General features: G+C 34.4%; 1 protein-coding gene across 4 annotated transcripts in view; it reads left to right on the top strand.

The window, feature by feature from the left end:
* Positions 1-18432, top strand: part of LOC144973502 (uncharacterized) — a 113598-nt gene that overhangs the window by 79967 nt on the left and 15199 nt on the right. For 2 of the 4 annotated variants that reach the window (XM_078916005.1, XM_078916007.1), the window contains 3 exons: positions 2922-3036; positions 9096-9258; positions 10532-10591. In XM_078916005.1, coding sequence (XP_078772131.1) covers positions 2922-3036; positions 9096-9258; positions 10532-10591 — 338 coding nt within the window. The remainder of the gene's footprint in view (positions 1-2921; positions 3037-9095; positions 9259-10531; positions 10592-18432) is intronic. The other 2 variants (XM_078916006.1, XM_078916008.1) reach the window with 1 other exon arrangement.

Genomic DNA, 18432 nt, shown 5'->3' with positions numbered 1-18432 from the left:
TTTTGCTGCAATAGAAATAATCTCAAACCGTCGTGCACATAATATATGCAGGTTTTTTTGTTTTGTTTTGTTTTGTTTTTGTTTTGTGTTTTTCTCATGATTTTGTTTAACCATGAATTTATAATTTAACCTATTAAGCAATTAGAAATCGATTTATTTCATCTTTAGATAATTTTACAATATTGTTATTATCTTTATTATATTATCATTATTATTATTATTATTATTATTATTATTATTATTATTATTATTTTTATTATATTATTATTATTATTATTATTATATCATATATTATCATATTATTATTATTATTATTATTATTATTATATTATTATTATTATTATTATTATTATTATTATTGTTTTATTATTATTATTTATTATTATTATTATTATTATTATTATTATCATTATTATTATTATTATTATTATTATTATTATTATTATTATTATTATTATTATTATTATTATTATTATTATTATCATCATCATCATTATTATCATTGTTTGCTTTGCATCATTATTGATTTTACTCATTTGATTTGTTGATTGGAAATATTATATTCTTGTATGAGTTATATTGGCAATTGCCTAAAAATAAACCTTTGAAAACCAGATATAGACTAATAACCGAACGAAAGTATGAACTTGATTTAACATTGTTGTAATGCACAATATTTTTCGTTGGTTTGAGAGTATTTCCATTACAACAATGGAACCATGACGATGTGTACTCATTTTACACATGTGGTCTAGTGTGTTGCTGACCCGCTTTTGGATAGGAAGGGCCAGGGTTCGAGCCTCGTTCGACGCATAGTTGAGTCTCTTGGAAAAGGCTCTCTACTCACATTCTCTCATCGTACTCAGTTTGTAAAATGAGTACTTGGCCGTTAATAGCGTTGTCTCTGTCTGAAAAAATATAATGTAATATCGCTTGACAGGCGTCATGTCTAGTTCTACATGATACTTATTGCTGTTGGTCAGGGACACTTTGTAAAGCGCTTTGAGCACGTTTAGCGGATACTGCGCTATATAAAAGCTCAAGTTAAAAAAATAAAATGTTGCTGACGGAAATTTTTAAAAAAGGGAATTGCCAGATTCTGTATAAAATGTGTAGAAAACAGATCCATGCGGGATACAAACTGTAAAAATCGTATAAAGTTTTATGAAACGAAACGAAATGACTGTGTCTAGTGTCCACTTTTTATTGTTTCGTCCAACGATGTCAACACTTTCAGCGCTTTACTTTCGACGTCAAGGAAACCCGATTTACATCGCAGCTTTTTTTTGGTGGAAACTGTTCGGTCTACGTGTGTAATATATGTCTGATAACCGAACGCAATACGCGTCAACAGTCGTAACATCACTTCCTTCCTAATGACTCATTGTAACTTAGTAACTGGCTCTAAACTATCGGAACAATGGCGGACGCCCTTATTAAATATTTCTCCGACGAGCATAAAAGGGTATCCAGAGGGAAAAAAAAAAAACATTATAAATCTGATCATGTTTTGACTTTTACACATTCTGATCGCAAGACATATTATGAAAATTTCTAGCCAGTATGAAGAATAGAAAGTACCGATTTTCTTTGTTTAGAACCACAATGGCCGCCGTTGCTGGGCGACGTGACATCAGACTATTGAATCCAATGATGGGATTGGTGTAACCTTGTTGTAATGAACAATCTTTTGCGTTGGTTGGAGGTGGAGGGTTTTTTCTCCAGTACAACAATGAGACCATGACAATTTGGGTTATCAGACCTGCAAATAAGCCTACACGTTGGTCTGTAATATACCAAGGTATTAAAACCGAAGAAATTACGATGCAATAGAAATTCGGTTTTAGCTATTAAAGTGTTAACCCTCTCCTTACCAACCATCGGAAAATCGTCACATTCGTTAGGATCCAACCAGCACTTTTATCATTCAGATTTCTTTTGTAAATCACACAATTTAAAGAAAAATATTTTATTATAGCTATAAAGACGTGACACTGTATTGTAGAGTTCATTTTACTGGATCAATATTATGCATAGAATGTATTTGTTGATTTTCTGTTTGAGTAAGAAAAAACTATTTTTGTGTTGGTTGTGTGTGAAATTTTGGGGAAAATTATTCTGAAAATGGCTGGTAAAGAAAGGATTAATATTTCTAGGAATCTTCTAACATGGTAGCTTTTATTTCACTTTAAAATTTGTCAAATAGCATTTGTAATGAATTCAGTCGTTTGCGTGGATATTACAATAAAGGGGGGGGGGGGTTATAATCAAGGAGAGAATAAAACCACGGGATAAACTTGATACAAAAACCTTTGATGATAGGCCTTTGATGTGGTTGTCCCCTAATAGCTTGGTGTAATGTCAGTGTCGGTTTGTTTTTGTTTTTTTTAATAATATACATATATGTGACCCATCGTCTCAAAACGGTATTATGTCGGGATGAACCAGATGCTAAAATGTCAATTTAAAGCTAAACTGGTCAATATTTTGAATTGTTGGTATTCAGCGCACTAAATAATAACATTCATTCTCATCTATAAAACATAATATAAACTCAACGCAAGTCAGAGATTTCTGGCTATAAATTCAATTTTTAAGCATCTTTATCATCCCGACATAATACCGTTTTTGAAGCGAGGGGTCACATATAATCATTAAAAAGTAAGCAATCAAAATGAGGATGAAAGCAGAATAATGCAGAATGAATAGGTAGGTGGCCTCCAACATCGTTGCTGGGTTGGCGTAGTGGTGAGAGCAATAGCCTTCTAAATTAGTCTGCCAGGGTTCAGTTCACTGTTTGAACTCACTTATCTTACTCACTTCCAATGTTTCACTGTACGTAAACAATTTACTGGATCACTTTAAATCTGGAGAAAGTCAAGTCATTTGAAATGCTTTCTTCTTCTTTTTCTTTTCTACAGCAAAAGAAAGCACCGAAAGAGGCCTGACCAGAACAAGTTCTGTCCCATCACCCCTCAGACTTCCCCCACACACAGTCAGCCCTCCACTTTAGGACCCGATCCAAGACTACCCAAGGTAAGAACACTGATCCGTCCCGTTTTGTCCTGTCCCTCCCCAAATTTTGTCCTTCAGAGCCATTAGCCCCATGGATCCGGAGTTTATCCCGTTTCTCTAGCGTGAAACGGACAATATAAATTGCTGGCTATCCTTCGGATAGGACGTTAGTCTGTTTCAAAGTACTTCCCGCCAACTCTAACAGACCCAGCTGCCCAATCACTACTGGGTGAAAAGGGGTGGGTCAGAAAGGAAAAAAAAAGATCTCTACTTCACCCAGAATTGATCTCGGCCGGCCCCTTTGCGTGTGAAGCGAGTGCTCTACCAATTGAGCCATCGGGACCCCATCCGCAGACCCTTTAACCCTCTCCTTACCACCTATTGGAAAATCGTCACATTTGTTACGACACACTTTTCACATCCAGATTTTATTTCTTTTTGCTATAGCTATAAAACCTTGACATTCTGTAATAGAGCTCATATTGCCAAGATGTATTGAAGTAAATAAAGATCTGTATATGTGTTTCATCGACTATTCAAAAGCCTTTGATAAAGTACAACACGAAAAACTATTCAAAATTCTATCATCCTTGGACATTGATGGTAAAGATTTAAGAATATTACGGAATTTGTACTGGGAACAAGAAGCAGCAATGCGTGTTGACAACGAACTAAGCAGTTTTACACCTATTAGAAGAGGAGTTAGGCAGGGGTGTGTTTTGTCTCCAGATTTATTCAACCTCTATAGTGAAATGATATTAAGAGATATCGAACATAAGAAGGGGGTGTGTATTGGAGGAAAGAATGTAACAAATCTGAGGTATGCAGATGATACGGTTCTACTGGCAGAATCTGAACATGAACTACAAGAATTACTGGATGTTGTAGTCAGGAGTAGTGAAAATATGGGACTGGAACTGAATATATCTAAAACAGAATGTATGACGGTATCTAAAAATAATAATCCACCAGCCTGTGTAATAACAAGCAGAGGACAAACAATACAACAAGTTGAATGTTTCAAATATTTAGGCTTCAATGTAACATCCAATGGAAAATCAGATTGTGAAATAAAGAAAAGAATAGGTATGGCGAAGAATGCATTCAACCAGCTGCATACAATTATGAAAAACAGGAATATTAGCATGAAAACAAAAATCAAAGTCCTGGATTGCTATGTACTGTCTGTGCTGCTATATGGTTGTGAGAGCTGGACCATAAACAAGACCATGGTTAAAAGACTGGAGGCAGTGGAAATGTGGTTTTACAGAAGAATGATGAGGGTGTCATGGATGGAAAGGAAAAGAAATGAAGAAATTTTAGAAATGGCAAACAGAAAAAGATCACTGATAACAAAAATCATCAAACGCCAAATGGAATTTTTAGGACACATTATCCGCCACCCTGGTTTGGAAATACTCGCCTTGACTGGAAAGATGAATGGAAAAAGAATAAGAGGAAGACAAAGAATAACGTATTTGAAAGGGATAAGAACTTGGACAGATGAAGCTGAGAAAGGTGGCGCTGCTTTAATAGAATTGGCAAGAGATAGATCAGCTTGGCGGAAGATGACCTCCGACGTCTGCTTCAGATATGGAACTACATGAGATGAGATTGCCAAACAATAGTATGTATATAATGTGCTTGTTGCTTTTCGGTTTGAGTGAGAAATGTCTGTTTTTGTGTTGGGTGGGTGTGACGTTTTGGAGACAATTCTGAAATGACTGGTAAGGAGAGGGTTAAATACGTGAGCTTTACCCTAGTCTTGCTTAGCTTCAGATCCTAAACTAAATAGTACCACGATTGGTAGACTGTTTTGATGAATATGGAGTAATCTTCTTCAGAAATAAGGGCCCATAAGTACAGAGCGACGTCTTTTTTTAAATTTCAGCTCTTACACAGCCCAATATCCTAAAATGTGCTCAAAGCTCTTAACGCGGGGTCCGAAGCCAACGGTAATTGTAGGATCGATCAGACACGCAGCTTTGAAGGCACTATTATTATTTCTTTTGACAGGTCCTCATTTTGCACCTAGTTGGGTTGAGGACGTGAGTAAAGAGCCTTTTCCAATGACTCAACATCGCGCCGACCACAAAGCGATTGGAATCTTCGAACTACAGGTAGCGAGCCTAGTAACATATAGATAGTATAAACTTGGCTCAGAAGCTCACAACATCGCCATCCGGATATAAGGGACCAACACACAAAACTGCGTGTAACCATGAACTTTTATAGTCTGGTTCATACAGTTCAGTGAGAAGTACTCATAAACGTGGATGGCAAAAGCAATAACAAAGACCTTAGTAACGTCATCTTCGTTCTATCTATATTATATACAACTAGACCACAATTATGCGGCTAGACTATAGATAGTATGCGCTTGGCTAAGAAGCTCATAACATTGCCATCCGGAAGTATAACGGACCAAAACACAAAACTGTGTATCCATGAACGTTAATAGTCAGGTTAATACAGTTTAGTGAACATTACTCATAAACGCGGATGGCAAAAAACAATAACAAAGACATGAGTGGCGTCATCTTCGAACTATCTATAATCAACTCCCGTCTGTATAGGGTTAAGGTCTTTCCAATTTTCTCACGTTTTGATACGTTTTTAACTCCGCTGGGTCTCCCCTCCCTCTCTGATTTGACCCGTCAGTCGTCAGCCATTTCCACGTATTTGTCCTCGTTGACTGTTTTACGACTTACAATTATTATCATGCCCTTCTTTTCTTAAGATTCGCACTTTCCGCAGGTCGGTCCTTGACCTTCTGCTCTTCTCAGCGACCCATTAAATCTAACAAAGAACGTGGCTTCGGTTTTGTTTGTTTTAAACTCTCATCGTACTCAGGTATAAAATGAGTATTTATTGGTTCGAGCAATGTCAGTGTCAGAACAAAAATAAAATAGTGTTATAATAGCGTCTTACAGGCGTTATTCCTCATCTCACGCGTTACAGGAGTCATGTCTCGTTCTACATGTTACTTGTTGCAGTTGGTTGGTCAGGGACCCTATGTAAAGCGTTTTGAGCACGTTTAGTGGATATTGCGCTATATAAAAACTTTTCTTTTAAATGTTGCTGTTAATAAAACTTGTGGCCCCTTTTAAAGCCCTTTGAGCACATTGAATTTAGTGAATATCGCGCTTAATGAAATCTTATTTTTAAAGGTCATTGTAAAATCGGAAAAATATCAAATACCGCTTTAAATAGATAGTATGCGCTTGGCTAATAAGCTCATAACATTGCCATCCGGAAGTATAACGGACCAACACACAAAACTGTGTGTATCCATGAACGTTTATAGTCTGGTTAATACAGTTCAATGAGCATTACTCATAAATGCGGATGGCAAAAAACAATAACAAAGACCTGAGTGACGTCATCTTCGAACTGTCTATAAGGTTAAAATATAAAACTCGATCTTTATTCTGCCGTAGTCCAGAAAAAAAACACGTATTAAAAATTTTGGCCGGAAAATACGTCTTTCAAATATCGATTGACTGAAATGGCCCTCATCATCCCAGAAACTCTCAAACCTGGGGACTCGCGAAGTCCTAGGTTTGAGAGCTTTTGACAAAATGAGGGTCATTTTCATCGATCGATATTTGAAGGACCAGTTTGCTGACCAAAGTTTTTAATACCTGATTTTCCAGCTGGGGCTTCGCGAAGTCCCAGGTTTGAGATTTTTTGACAAGACGAGCGTCATTTTTAATTGATATATTATTTGAAGGACCATTTTCTGACCGAATTATAAATACGTGTTTTTCCAGCTGGGGCTTCGCGAAGTCCCAGCTTTGAGAGTTTTTGACAAGATGAGGATCATTTCAATCGATATTCTGTATTATTTGAAGGACCAGTTTTCTGGCCAAATTCAAATTTTATATTCGTGTTTATCCAGCTGGGGCTTCGCGAAGTCCCAGGTTTGAGAGCTTTTGACAAAATGCGATTGTAATCGATATATTATTTGAAAGACCAGTTTTCTGGCCAAACTTTTAAATACGTGTTTTTTCCAGCTGGGGATTCGCGAAGTCCCAGGTTTGGGTAGTTTTTGACAAGATGAGGGTCATTTTAATCGATATGATATTATTTGAAAGACCAGGTTTTTGTCAAAAGATTAAATACGTGTTTTTCTGGAGTACGACTGTGTTTTCCCACAAGACGTGCAATAATGGGACCCTGCTGATCCGCGCTGAAGACAATTTTATAACCGCTATGATAATCACTTCCTTATTAAGGCAGTTAAAAATATCATTGATTTCTGCATCCACGGCAATAATTTACGTTAGATGTGGTAATGTCCCTGTGTGATTTCAATATGTGATTTATTTAATTTCTTTTTCATTGAGCCCGTGAATATCGAGATCGTTTAAATGGGAAAACTTAAGCAATCAAGAGGAAACGTTCCAAAAAAAAAAAGAGCTTTTATATAGCGCAATATCCACTAAATGTGCTCAAGCGCTTTACAAAGGGTCCCTGACCAACAGCAACAAGTAACATGTAGAACGAGACATAACGCCTGTTAATAAAATAAGGGAAAAAATAAAAAATAAAATTCCCTTTACTCATCCCAAAGGGGAAATTTGTCCTGAGGGTCTATTCCAAGGGAAGACTGGAATAACCCAGACGTCAGCCGCAGAGCAGCGCCGCAAAGTGAGCTAGGGCGAGGTGACTTGCTCAAGGACACACAACGCAGCGGCGGGTGATTGAACTCGGTACCTTTCGGGTACGAAGCAAAGACCGTACCACTGAGCCACGCTGCCCCTTGTTAGGCGATATTACATTTTTTTTCCGACAGAGAAAAGTAACGTAAGGTTTTTCTGGATCACTGTTTATATGGAATGAATTCCCGGTAAAATTGGTTCGACACTAGCTTGATGTGATAAAAATTGCTGTTTATTATCCACTTAAAGTCTTTCAAATCCAAGAGGTTCCTGTGAAGTCATAGGTTATTGGGGTTTCTGTAGCATAATAAATACGACACCGACAATTGCTTACTACCCTTTCGATAGGACACCAGTTTTTTCGCAAAATGCTCTCCCCCAGCTCTAACATACCCAACTACTCAATTTTGCTCCCTGCATCTGTAATGTGCTTTGAGCAGGTTCAGTGGATATTGCGCTATATTTTTTTTAAAGCTCAAGATATCACAATTCACTTAAACAAGATTTTCTTTCGGAATAGTCACTAAATAATATACCCAACTGTCGAGGAATGTGAGAATATGTGAATGAAGAGTCCTCACCAAGGAATAAAATTTGCGCTGCCTACAGCGGGACTCGAACCCGTGACGTACATCTCCAAAGTCGAATGTCTTACCACAAGATCACAAAGATACCACCGAGTACGAGTACAGTACTCACTGGATTCTAGTCCTCCTAATTCCAGCACACTGTGTTAATTGGATTCAACAGTCTGATGTCACGTCGCCCAGCAACGGCGGCCATCGTGGTTCTAAACAAAAAAAAAATCATTACTTTTTATTCTTCATGCTGGCAAGAACTTTTCATATGTCTTGTGATCTGAATGTGTAAAAGTCAAAACATGATCAGATTTTTAATGGGGGGTTTTTTTTCTCCTCTGGATACGCTTTTATGCTCGTCGGAGAAATATTTCATAAGGGCGTCCGCCATTGTTCCGATAATTTAGAGCCAGTTACTAAGTTACCATGCGTCATTACGAGGGAAGTGACGTTACGACTGTTGAAGCGTATTGGCACGTTGGAGTTGGGCGACCGAATTATATAATAATATATATATATATATATATATATATATATATATATATATATAAATATATATATATTTATATAATATATTATATATATATATTTATATTTATATATAAATATATAAAAGTGTGTGTGTGTGTGTGTGTGTATGTGTGTAATTGTGTATAAATATAAGTCGTAACCGCCCATGAGCATCGGATTTCGGCACGCTGGGATTCTAGCACGCTTTTTGTCTCTCCCAAGAGCGTGCTATAATCCAGCGAGTACTATATACCAACCAATGAGTCAACCTGGAATGATTACATTCAAGTTTTACTTATTTCCCTTACTGTTATCTCATTGAAAACAGGTAAACAGCACGGGACTATGGGTCGGGGCCCCGAGTATGTACTCGGGCATGGCCCCATCGCCTGCATACTACTATGGGCCCAGCAAAATGCCGCCCAGTGTCGCCCAGCCTCATCCACGCTTGATTTCAAGGGCATCTTCTGAGACTAGAATCCCCAACAATGGTAAGAGAGACTTATTCATACAAATAATTTTGTATACATCCGATTCCTGGCTATTCTGATGAACAAAACAAAACAACAACAAACAAAAAACAAGTATTTAAAACTTAGGACCAAAAAAATGTCCTTCAAGAATCGATCAATTATGATGATCATCTGGATCTTTGCAAAAAATTCTCAAACCTGGGACTAGCGAAGCCCGAGGTTTGAGAGTTTTTACAAAGATGAGGGTCATTTTAATCGATTGATATTTTATGTGAAGGTCGAGTTGTTTGGCTAAAATTTTCCACACTTGTTGCTCTCTTTCCAAAGGACGGCAGTATTTGTTTCCTATAATATGTCTATTTATTTTATGTCTTTGAAGTACATTCTCTACCTGCCTGCTGTTTTGTTGATGGCCATATTATATTCTTTTGTCTCATTATTTATGTATACATACCTTTGTCTATTTGTCAGTTTTAAGCCACCAATTTGATCTTAACTATTTTTTTTAAGTTCTTGAATTTGATAAATGTACTTATATTTACCTTGGAAAATACCTTTAACTTGAAAATTGCTTTGATTCTAGTCTATTTGCGACTTTTTACATTCTTTTTTATTATTTTATTTATCTGTTGTTGCTGTTATTATTATTATTTTGTTTTGTTGTTATGAACTGTAAGGGATTTTTATCTCAATTTGAAAATGGTTTTTAAACTTTTTTTTTATTATTTACATTTTTCAGATGTATTTGTTTTTGGGTGTTTGTGGGGCTGTGGGGGGGGGGGGGGTAAATACAAGAAATTGAATTTCTTTTTTTTTTTATGATGCATCACCATGTGATTCTTTAGTTACATTTTTAAAATTCTCTTCAGTTGTGTTTAAATATAAAAATAACAGAATTGGAAGCAATGCCATGTATATATATTATATATATATATATATATATATATATATATATATATATATAATATATATATATATATTAAGTAATAACAAAAATGAATATAACAGCTTCAAAAAAAGAACAAAACACCAAACACTGAACGTTTCGGGCTCAAACCCCTTCTACAGCCAACAACAAAAAACAATAAAGACATAAATGTATTACTAAATTCCAGATAGACGACGGAGATGTCTCTTTTTTGAAGCTGTTCTATTCATTTATGTTTATTATTCTTTACAGTCCACAGCTTCTAGCAGCCTAGTATCACTTTGACTTATTTCTTAAGATATTATGTTTAGCTGTGTTGTTTTTTTAATCAACCACCCATTGATCACGTGTGTTAATTTACAGGATATCCCTACGCGTCTTCTCCTCCATCAATGTACGGGAGTCACGGCGATTTACTCATCAGTAAGAGAGACACTTTGGTGTAGATGTTACTACCACTATTATTTAATTTCATATTCATCCAGTACTTTTGTGTGTGTTCTGTTTTCGGACTAACCAGTTTTATTTGGTTGGTAGTTGCATCAGTCTTGTTTTCTACATTATCGTTGAAAACATTTGTACACCCAAACACGAATGGCTACTAATTCGCGCAAAAAAATTAGAGATAATCTACGGATATAAGCACTACTGTCAAACGGGATGTGGTGATTGGGGGGGGGGGGGGGGGGGAACTTTACATCAAGGAGAGACTCTGCCTCTATAGCTATGGACAAATTAGACTATTTCCTCTTGTGGCAGTTATTTCTTTTGATAATAAATGGGAAAAAAAAGAGTTCTCTAACAAGGGAGATAATATATTGCAATAAGCTTGAGAATACTCAAAATGTCCCAATCGGTAAAACCAAAGTAACTCCGTTTGACGGTGCTGAACCTGTACACGCTCAAAACTATCTCGGGTCATTGTTGCTTTAGATTAAGTTCTCTGTGATATTTTGACAATAAGTCGCACCCCTAATGGTATGCCTCGTAACAGAACCACTCAGTAGTGAGGAAAACGGTCGATATGTGGACATAAATGCTCATACTAGTATGGTTATGACACTGGGACATATTTCATCTTTGTTGAGGTTTTCAATACGCAAAATTAATTTGGATGAACATATCTAAAATAGTTTTTTTTAATATATTGCATAAATTTGAATACGGTTTCCTCAAACACGGTTTACTCACGAATAACTCAAATTCAACGAATGTCCCTAACATTTTCCTGATTATTCTTTGCTCACGGTTTCCTCAAACTTCTTTGCATGTCCCAAGAGGTTCGAAGAAACCGTGCTCAAGTGTATAAAAGTTTATTAACTTGATTAACGACGATTACTTTTCATTAAATCATGCACTAGCGTTTTGGCTTGGCTTCCCTGACTTAAAGCACCAATCGTGTCACTCTTTTAGAAGCATTCTCGATTAAAACGTTTTCGACTTTACCGTTTTTTGGGTGTACAATGTATTCCGATTTGTTTGCATCGTGATATAGATACATGTAGTTTCTTATTTTGGTCTTTCTTTTTGGCAAGTTTATTTGTTTTTGTTTTTTGTTTCTTTTTGGAGGGGGGAGGGAGCAGGTGTTTGTAATTTTTGTTAGTTTTTTGGGGTTTTTTGTTTGTTTTTGTTTGTTTGTTTTTTTTGTGTTTCTTTTTCTTTTTTTTGTTTTTTTTTTTTTGCGTTTTTATTAAAAATTGTTGTTGTTGTTTTCTTTGTGTTTTTGGTGGGGTGATGTTTTCTTTTCTGTTTATTTTGGTTTGCTTTTTTTTAAAATTAATATTATTGTTTTATTAATATTTTTTTGTTTTTTTATTCTTTTGTTTGTTTGTTTTTGTTTTGTTTTGTTTTTTTTTTTGTTTTTTTTTTGTTTTGTTTTTTTTTTTGTTTGGTTGGTTTTGGGTGTTTTTGTTTGTTTGTTTTGTTGTTTTTTTAGGTGTTTTTTGGGATGTTTTTTTTTTTTTGCTTCTTGTTTTATGTTTGGCGTGGCAATGCATGCTTCGATAAATATCATATGTTTTGGGGATGTGTCCTTTCTCCAAGCATGAGTATTTGCATGGGCACTTTATTATAACTGTTATTAATGTACATGATATATTTCTCTCAAGTCATTCAATATTATAAAGATGATATAAGGAAATTAATTTAGCTTTTCAATATTGAACGTCAAACGATTGTGCTTAAACGTATTGTGTATTCTATTCAGAACATAGTTTCGAATTCTTTTATAGGGAATGATTTTGGCGGAAGAGTAGCGTCCCTTGATTGGACATCACCTTACAGAGAGAACGTCAACATGGTTTTGCGCATGCGTCTCTCTCGTCCTCGCTTTCGGTGTGAAGTGTCTCCGGAAGCGAGGACTAGAGACGCATGCGCACAACCAACATGACGTTCTCCCTCTAATAACTTTTCCGCCGGTGACGTCCAATCAAGGGACGCTACTCTTCCGCTAATCTCATTCCCTATAGTGTGTGATTTTTACATAACTCGTAAAAGTTATGATTTTTTTTTGCATATGCATATGATAATATCATTATATAATGCATGAGACAGAGTTGAGAAATATATCATATTAGATTTGATAACGAGAATCCGAATTAGATATGCATAATAAGGAATTCCTATTATTGCTTTATAATTTATTGTTTCGCTTGTCTCCCTTTGAATATATTTATATTTTTCTCCTGTTATGATTTTATTTGTTTCATCTTAAATTAGATTGGGTAGAATAGAATAGAATTTTAATGACATCAGGGTAGATATATATATATATATATATATATATATATATATATATATATATATATATATATATATATATATTATATATCAATCTTGATTATGGATTTATGTAACCTGAAAAAAAATATTATTATGAATTTTTATTTTATTTTATTTTATTTTATTTATTTTTGGGAGGTTATATTTGAAGCCTCTCTTGTGTCTTTTTTATGAAAACGGCTTAGAAATGCAAATCGTTTTCTGACTTGTATTTATTAACATAAAACATTATTATATATTCGTAAGGCTCTTTCTTTTGATGAACCCCGGTTGTGACAGTATCATGTTACTTTATAAATTGTTTAAACGTTTGTCTTCAATCTTTATTCTGTTTATAAAGGTTAAATAAAAAGAGAATGTTGTGCGCATTTCATCTTAGATAGGGGTTTGTTTGAATGTTGAATGAAGTCTTTTTGCGTGATTACTTCATGATATTATTATACTTTCTGTGGTGGGTATAAAATGGAATTCAATGCTATAAACATCTGACTTGTTATGACTTCGATCCAGTAGTTTTTATTATGTCGAGATGAACTAGTTGGTTTGTTGTTTTGTTATTGTTTTGTTTTATTTTGTTTTGTTTTTGTTTTGTTTTGGGGGGGTTGACTTTTGTTGCTTTTTTGGGGTGTTTTTGTTTTGTTTTTTTTTTTGGTTGTTTTTGTTTTGTATTTTCTTTGTTTTCTTTTGTTTTGTTTTTGACATAGAGAGAGAGAGAGAGAGAGAGAGAGAGAGAGAGAGAGAGAGGGAAATATATATATATATACTTTCTCTATGCTAACCCCATATATATATATATATATATATATATATATATATATATATATATATATTATATATATATGGGGTTAGCATAGAGAAAGTTAGAGAATATAAAGGTATGAAAGAGAGACATTGAGAGAGAGTAAAAGAGAGAAGGAGAGAGTGTGAGAGAGAGAGAGTGTGTGGTGTGTGTGTGTGTGTGTGTGTGTGTGTGAGGGGGAGGATGAGGGTATTAAAATCAAGTCTCTCGTCCATAAAAATCTTGGTCTTTTACTTGCCTTAAGTATTTCATAAAATTTAATAAGACAAAACTATCATACTCTTGCAAAAACTTTTTTTTCATTTTAGACCAAAAGATTTTACTTCAAGTTATATCAATTGATTGAAATGACCTCTAATTATCAAATTGGGCCCAGATTGTTCAGTCATAGGGTAGCTGAGTCTGCTAAATCTGGCAGAAAAGACATTGCGATGGACTAACGTCCTGTCTAAAGGATAGCAAGCAATTGTCATCGTCCTTTTCACGCCATGGAAACCGGGATATACTCCGGCTCTATGGGCCTAATTAATGGCTCTGAAGGAATTTTTTAAATTGTCAGAAAGTTTCAAATCTGACATTTTTTTTTAATGAAAAATTTGAATGATTTCAACCTATCAAGATTTCAAGTAAAAAAATTATCGCCAGATATTATAAAAAAAGTTGTTTTGATAATAATGTGCAGCGGAATTGAACGTAAATATTGTGTATTTTCTATGATTTAGTATCACGAATAAATTACCGTAGATATCTCCATTGACGTGGAGTCTGTTTCGTGGTTATTTTATCCATCGACATTTAAATTTACATAAAAATATAAACCACGCTCGGGTGATGGGACGATTAAAACGAAATAAAATATTTGAAGGCTGGTTTTACATTTTGAGATTTTTCGTTAATGGGATAGATAAATTGAAATGTAAATTTTATTTTAAGCATCAAATGGTACAAGAATTTCCCTAGATTTGTGTGAACTTGAAGTTTAAATATATTATCTAGTATGATAAAATAATAGACCGAATGAGAAATTTTAGGGGAAATAATCCCAATATCTCAAAATGGGAAAAAACGGAGTTAGGGAGTTTTGTAAAAACCGATCTTTATTAGAATATATGGACACAATGATAACTGTTGTACACTGAAATAACGCTTTTTTAATATAAACCTTGGCCAGAGAAATTGTACTTCAAATTTCGATCAATTAAGATGACTCCTTCATCTGCGGTTTTCATCTTTGTCGAGATAACAACAAATAACAGCTGATAACAACAAATAACAACTGATAACAACAAATAATAACAAATAACAATTGATAACAACAAATAACACGTAAAGTTGGGGCCTAGTTGATCACATGAATATTCATTTTTGAAGCTAGAAAGTATTTTTGTTGTTATCAGTCGTTATTTGTTGTTATCAGTTGCTATTTGTTGTTATCAGTTGTTATTTGTTGTTATCAGTTGTTATTTGTTGTTATATATCAGTTGTTATTTGTTGTTATCAGTTGTTATTTGTTGTTATCAGTTGTTATTTTTTTTATCATTTGTTATTTATTATCAATTGTTGTTTGTTGTTATTTGTTGTTATTTGTTGTTATCAGTTGTTATTTGTTGTTATCAGTTGTTATGTTTTTATCAGTTGTTATTTATTGTTATAAATTGTTGTTTGTTGTTATCTCGACAAAGATAAATACCCTTAATTTTTTATTTTAAAATTTTAAGCCTGAAACGTCAAAGAAGTTCTTAAGAAGTCTCAGATTTAAATCTCTCTGGCAAGTTGAGAATTATTTTAGTCGTTTGATATTTGAAGTGACAGTTTTCTGGGCAAAGTAAATAAAATTATATTTTGCAAGAGTAGGGAATAGGACTATGGGCTTCCATCGATGTGCACTTATTTTCAGGTCTGATAACCCAATTCCTTATGGGCTCATTGTTGTAATGGAAATATAAAAAAATTAATGACGCACAATATGGTCCATTACAACAATGTTAAACTAGGCCTATAAGTGGATTCGGATGTCAGACCGGCATAATATATACACGTCCGCTTCCATTAATTCAATTCTATTTAATTTTTATTCACTCCAAGTTGCGGATGATTGCAATACGGTCATGACCTAGATGTAAAATATATTTTTACAATTTTAAAAGATTCATCTGTACCATGGCCTACTATAGTTACGTCATGATTTGTACCCTTTATCTACCTATATTTTTTTATAATCCGAATGGTTATCAGTTTAAAACTTTTTCTTTAAATCCGCCAGGGGGATAATACAAATAGAGTCCCTAGAAATTAGGAAGTATGGCTGCCCGCCCCCCCCCCTCTCCCCCCCCCCTTCCCCTAAAAGTGAGATAGTGCCATTGCTCTAAATAAAAATTCTACTAACAAAATAAATAGACCTTGATACATCACTATTGTAACTTTTAACGTTTAAAGTATATGCATTTGAATTATTCCATGGCAGTTCAAGATTCAAATTTGCGGGGGGGGGGGGGGGGGGGAGGAAGATATATATATATATATATATATATATATATATATATATATATATATATATATATATATATATATAGATAGAGAGAGAGAGAGAGAGAGAGAGAGAGAGAGAGAGAGAGAGAGAGAGAGAGAGAGAGAGAGAGAGAGGAGGGGGTGGGGGGTTATATTGTTCTTACTTTGTAATAATGAAAATCGACGTTACTTTCTCAGCACAACAACGCCACGCCCCGCCCCTCCCACCCCGGCGTGCAACATCCTATACCAAAGGTTGGAACTTGCTACACTAGAGTTGTGTTGGGAATTAGGGCTGGGTGAAAAGTAATGCAATGCCTCCGACTCGAATAACAATATTTCAACACGAATATATGCGTTTAGGTAAAATGTTCAGTGATTCTCATGTTAGCAAATGCACACATTAAAAACGGTTTAAAGTTTTATGGATGTGACATAGGCTAGATCTAGAATTTAAATTGATCTAAAAACTGGGTAGTCTGGGAAACAATGTCCTTTTTAAAAAAATAAAAAAGCTCTTAGATGTTTCGACGAATGGCGCTATCGAAATAAGCTTATTATTATTATTATTATTATTATTATTATTATTATTATTATTATTATTATTATTATTATATTATTATTATTATTAAATGATACTGATATAGAAGGAACGAAATTGACGTCACTCAAGTCTTTGATATCATTTTTAGACAGTCATATTGGTGATTAGTTGTCGGATATAACGTACTCACACACAAAATTATGTTGCAGTTTTGAATGTTTATAGTATGATTGATATCATTTTGTGAGACCCAATCACCATAATGACTGTCTAAAAATAATATCAAAGTCAAAGACTTGAGTGACGTCAATTTCGTTCCTTCTATATCAGTATCATTTAATAACAACAACAATAATAATAATAATAATAATAATAATAATAATAATAATAATAATAATAATAATAATAATAATAATAATAATAATAATAATAATAATAAGCTTATTTCTATAGCGCCATTCGTCGAAACATCTAAGCGCTTTTTTATTTTTTAAAAAGGACATTGTTTCCCAGACTACCCAGTTTTTAGATCAATTTAAATTCTAGATCTATGTCACATCCATAAAACTTTAAACCGTTTTTAATGTGTGCATTTGCTAACATGAGAACCACATCACTGAACATCGTTTCTGCTGGATTCACCACAACATGTTACAATTAATTCATAGCCATAACTCTTTTCTTTGTTTGTTTGTTGCTTTAGGTCTCTTCCAACACAATTGAGGTTATATGAGAGACCGCTGAAACAAAAAAACAAGCAATCTAACAAAATTAGTACAAATGTAAATCAAAATCATAACCTAAAGATATCATAAGCTAAATAACCAAGAACAAACAGGCAGAAGATTTACAGGAAGAAAAAATATCCCCTGTCAAAAATACAATCACAAACCAAAGAAGCAGGATAGGCTAGTAAAGAGAAGAAGAAACGACATCACTATCGGATCGTACACCCATGCGAACATCATAGGTATATGATTCAAGGGTGATGCTCCCATCCAACCACCCGCGGCCATAATTCGGCTAAATCATCACGTTCAACAAGTCATTTTGTCATTTTGTTATCATTTAATCTCCACGTACATTTGGGAAACTGATCTCATTGATATAGTTTAGTCTTTTATTATTATTACGTAAACGTGCGGCTATGTGGTCTAGTGGTATGACACTCGCTTTCGGATCGGAAAGGTCCTGGGTTCGAGCCTCGCGCTCGGCGGATAGTTCAGTCCTTGGAAAAGGCTCTTTACTCACATTCCCTCACCGTACTATCAGCGTTGCCTTTGTCCGAAAAATTGAAATATCGCCTAACAGGCGTCATTTCCGGTCCTACATGTTAAATGTTGCTGTTGACCAGGGACCCCTTGTAAAGTGCTTTGAGCACATTTAGTGGATATTGCGCTATATAAAGCTCCATTACTATTATTATTTAAACAAAACTAAATACAAATTTAAAGTTACTCGAAAAAAAAAATTGGAATGCTAACAGTACATTATTATTGTTGTCAAATTCGTAATCTAAGATACAGAAATCTGAAATATTTTAACTCTCTCCTTACCAGCCATTTTACCAGCCATTTTCAGGATTTTCCCCAAAACTTCAAACCCAACTAACACAATAATAATTTTGTTTTC

Source organism: Berghia stephanieae, chromosome 5 (genome assembly GCF_034508935.2).
Source record: "Berghia stephanieae isolate SIO BIC M18660-M18661 chromosome 5, UCSD_Bste_1.3, whole genome shotgun sequence".
Classification (NCBI taxonomy): Eukaryota; Metazoa; Mollusca; class Gastropoda; order Nudibranchia; family Aeolidiidae; genus Berghia; species Berghia stephanieae.
The sequence above is the reverse complement of the archived record's forward strand: the minus strand, read 5'-3'. Positions and strand labels throughout refer to the sequence as shown.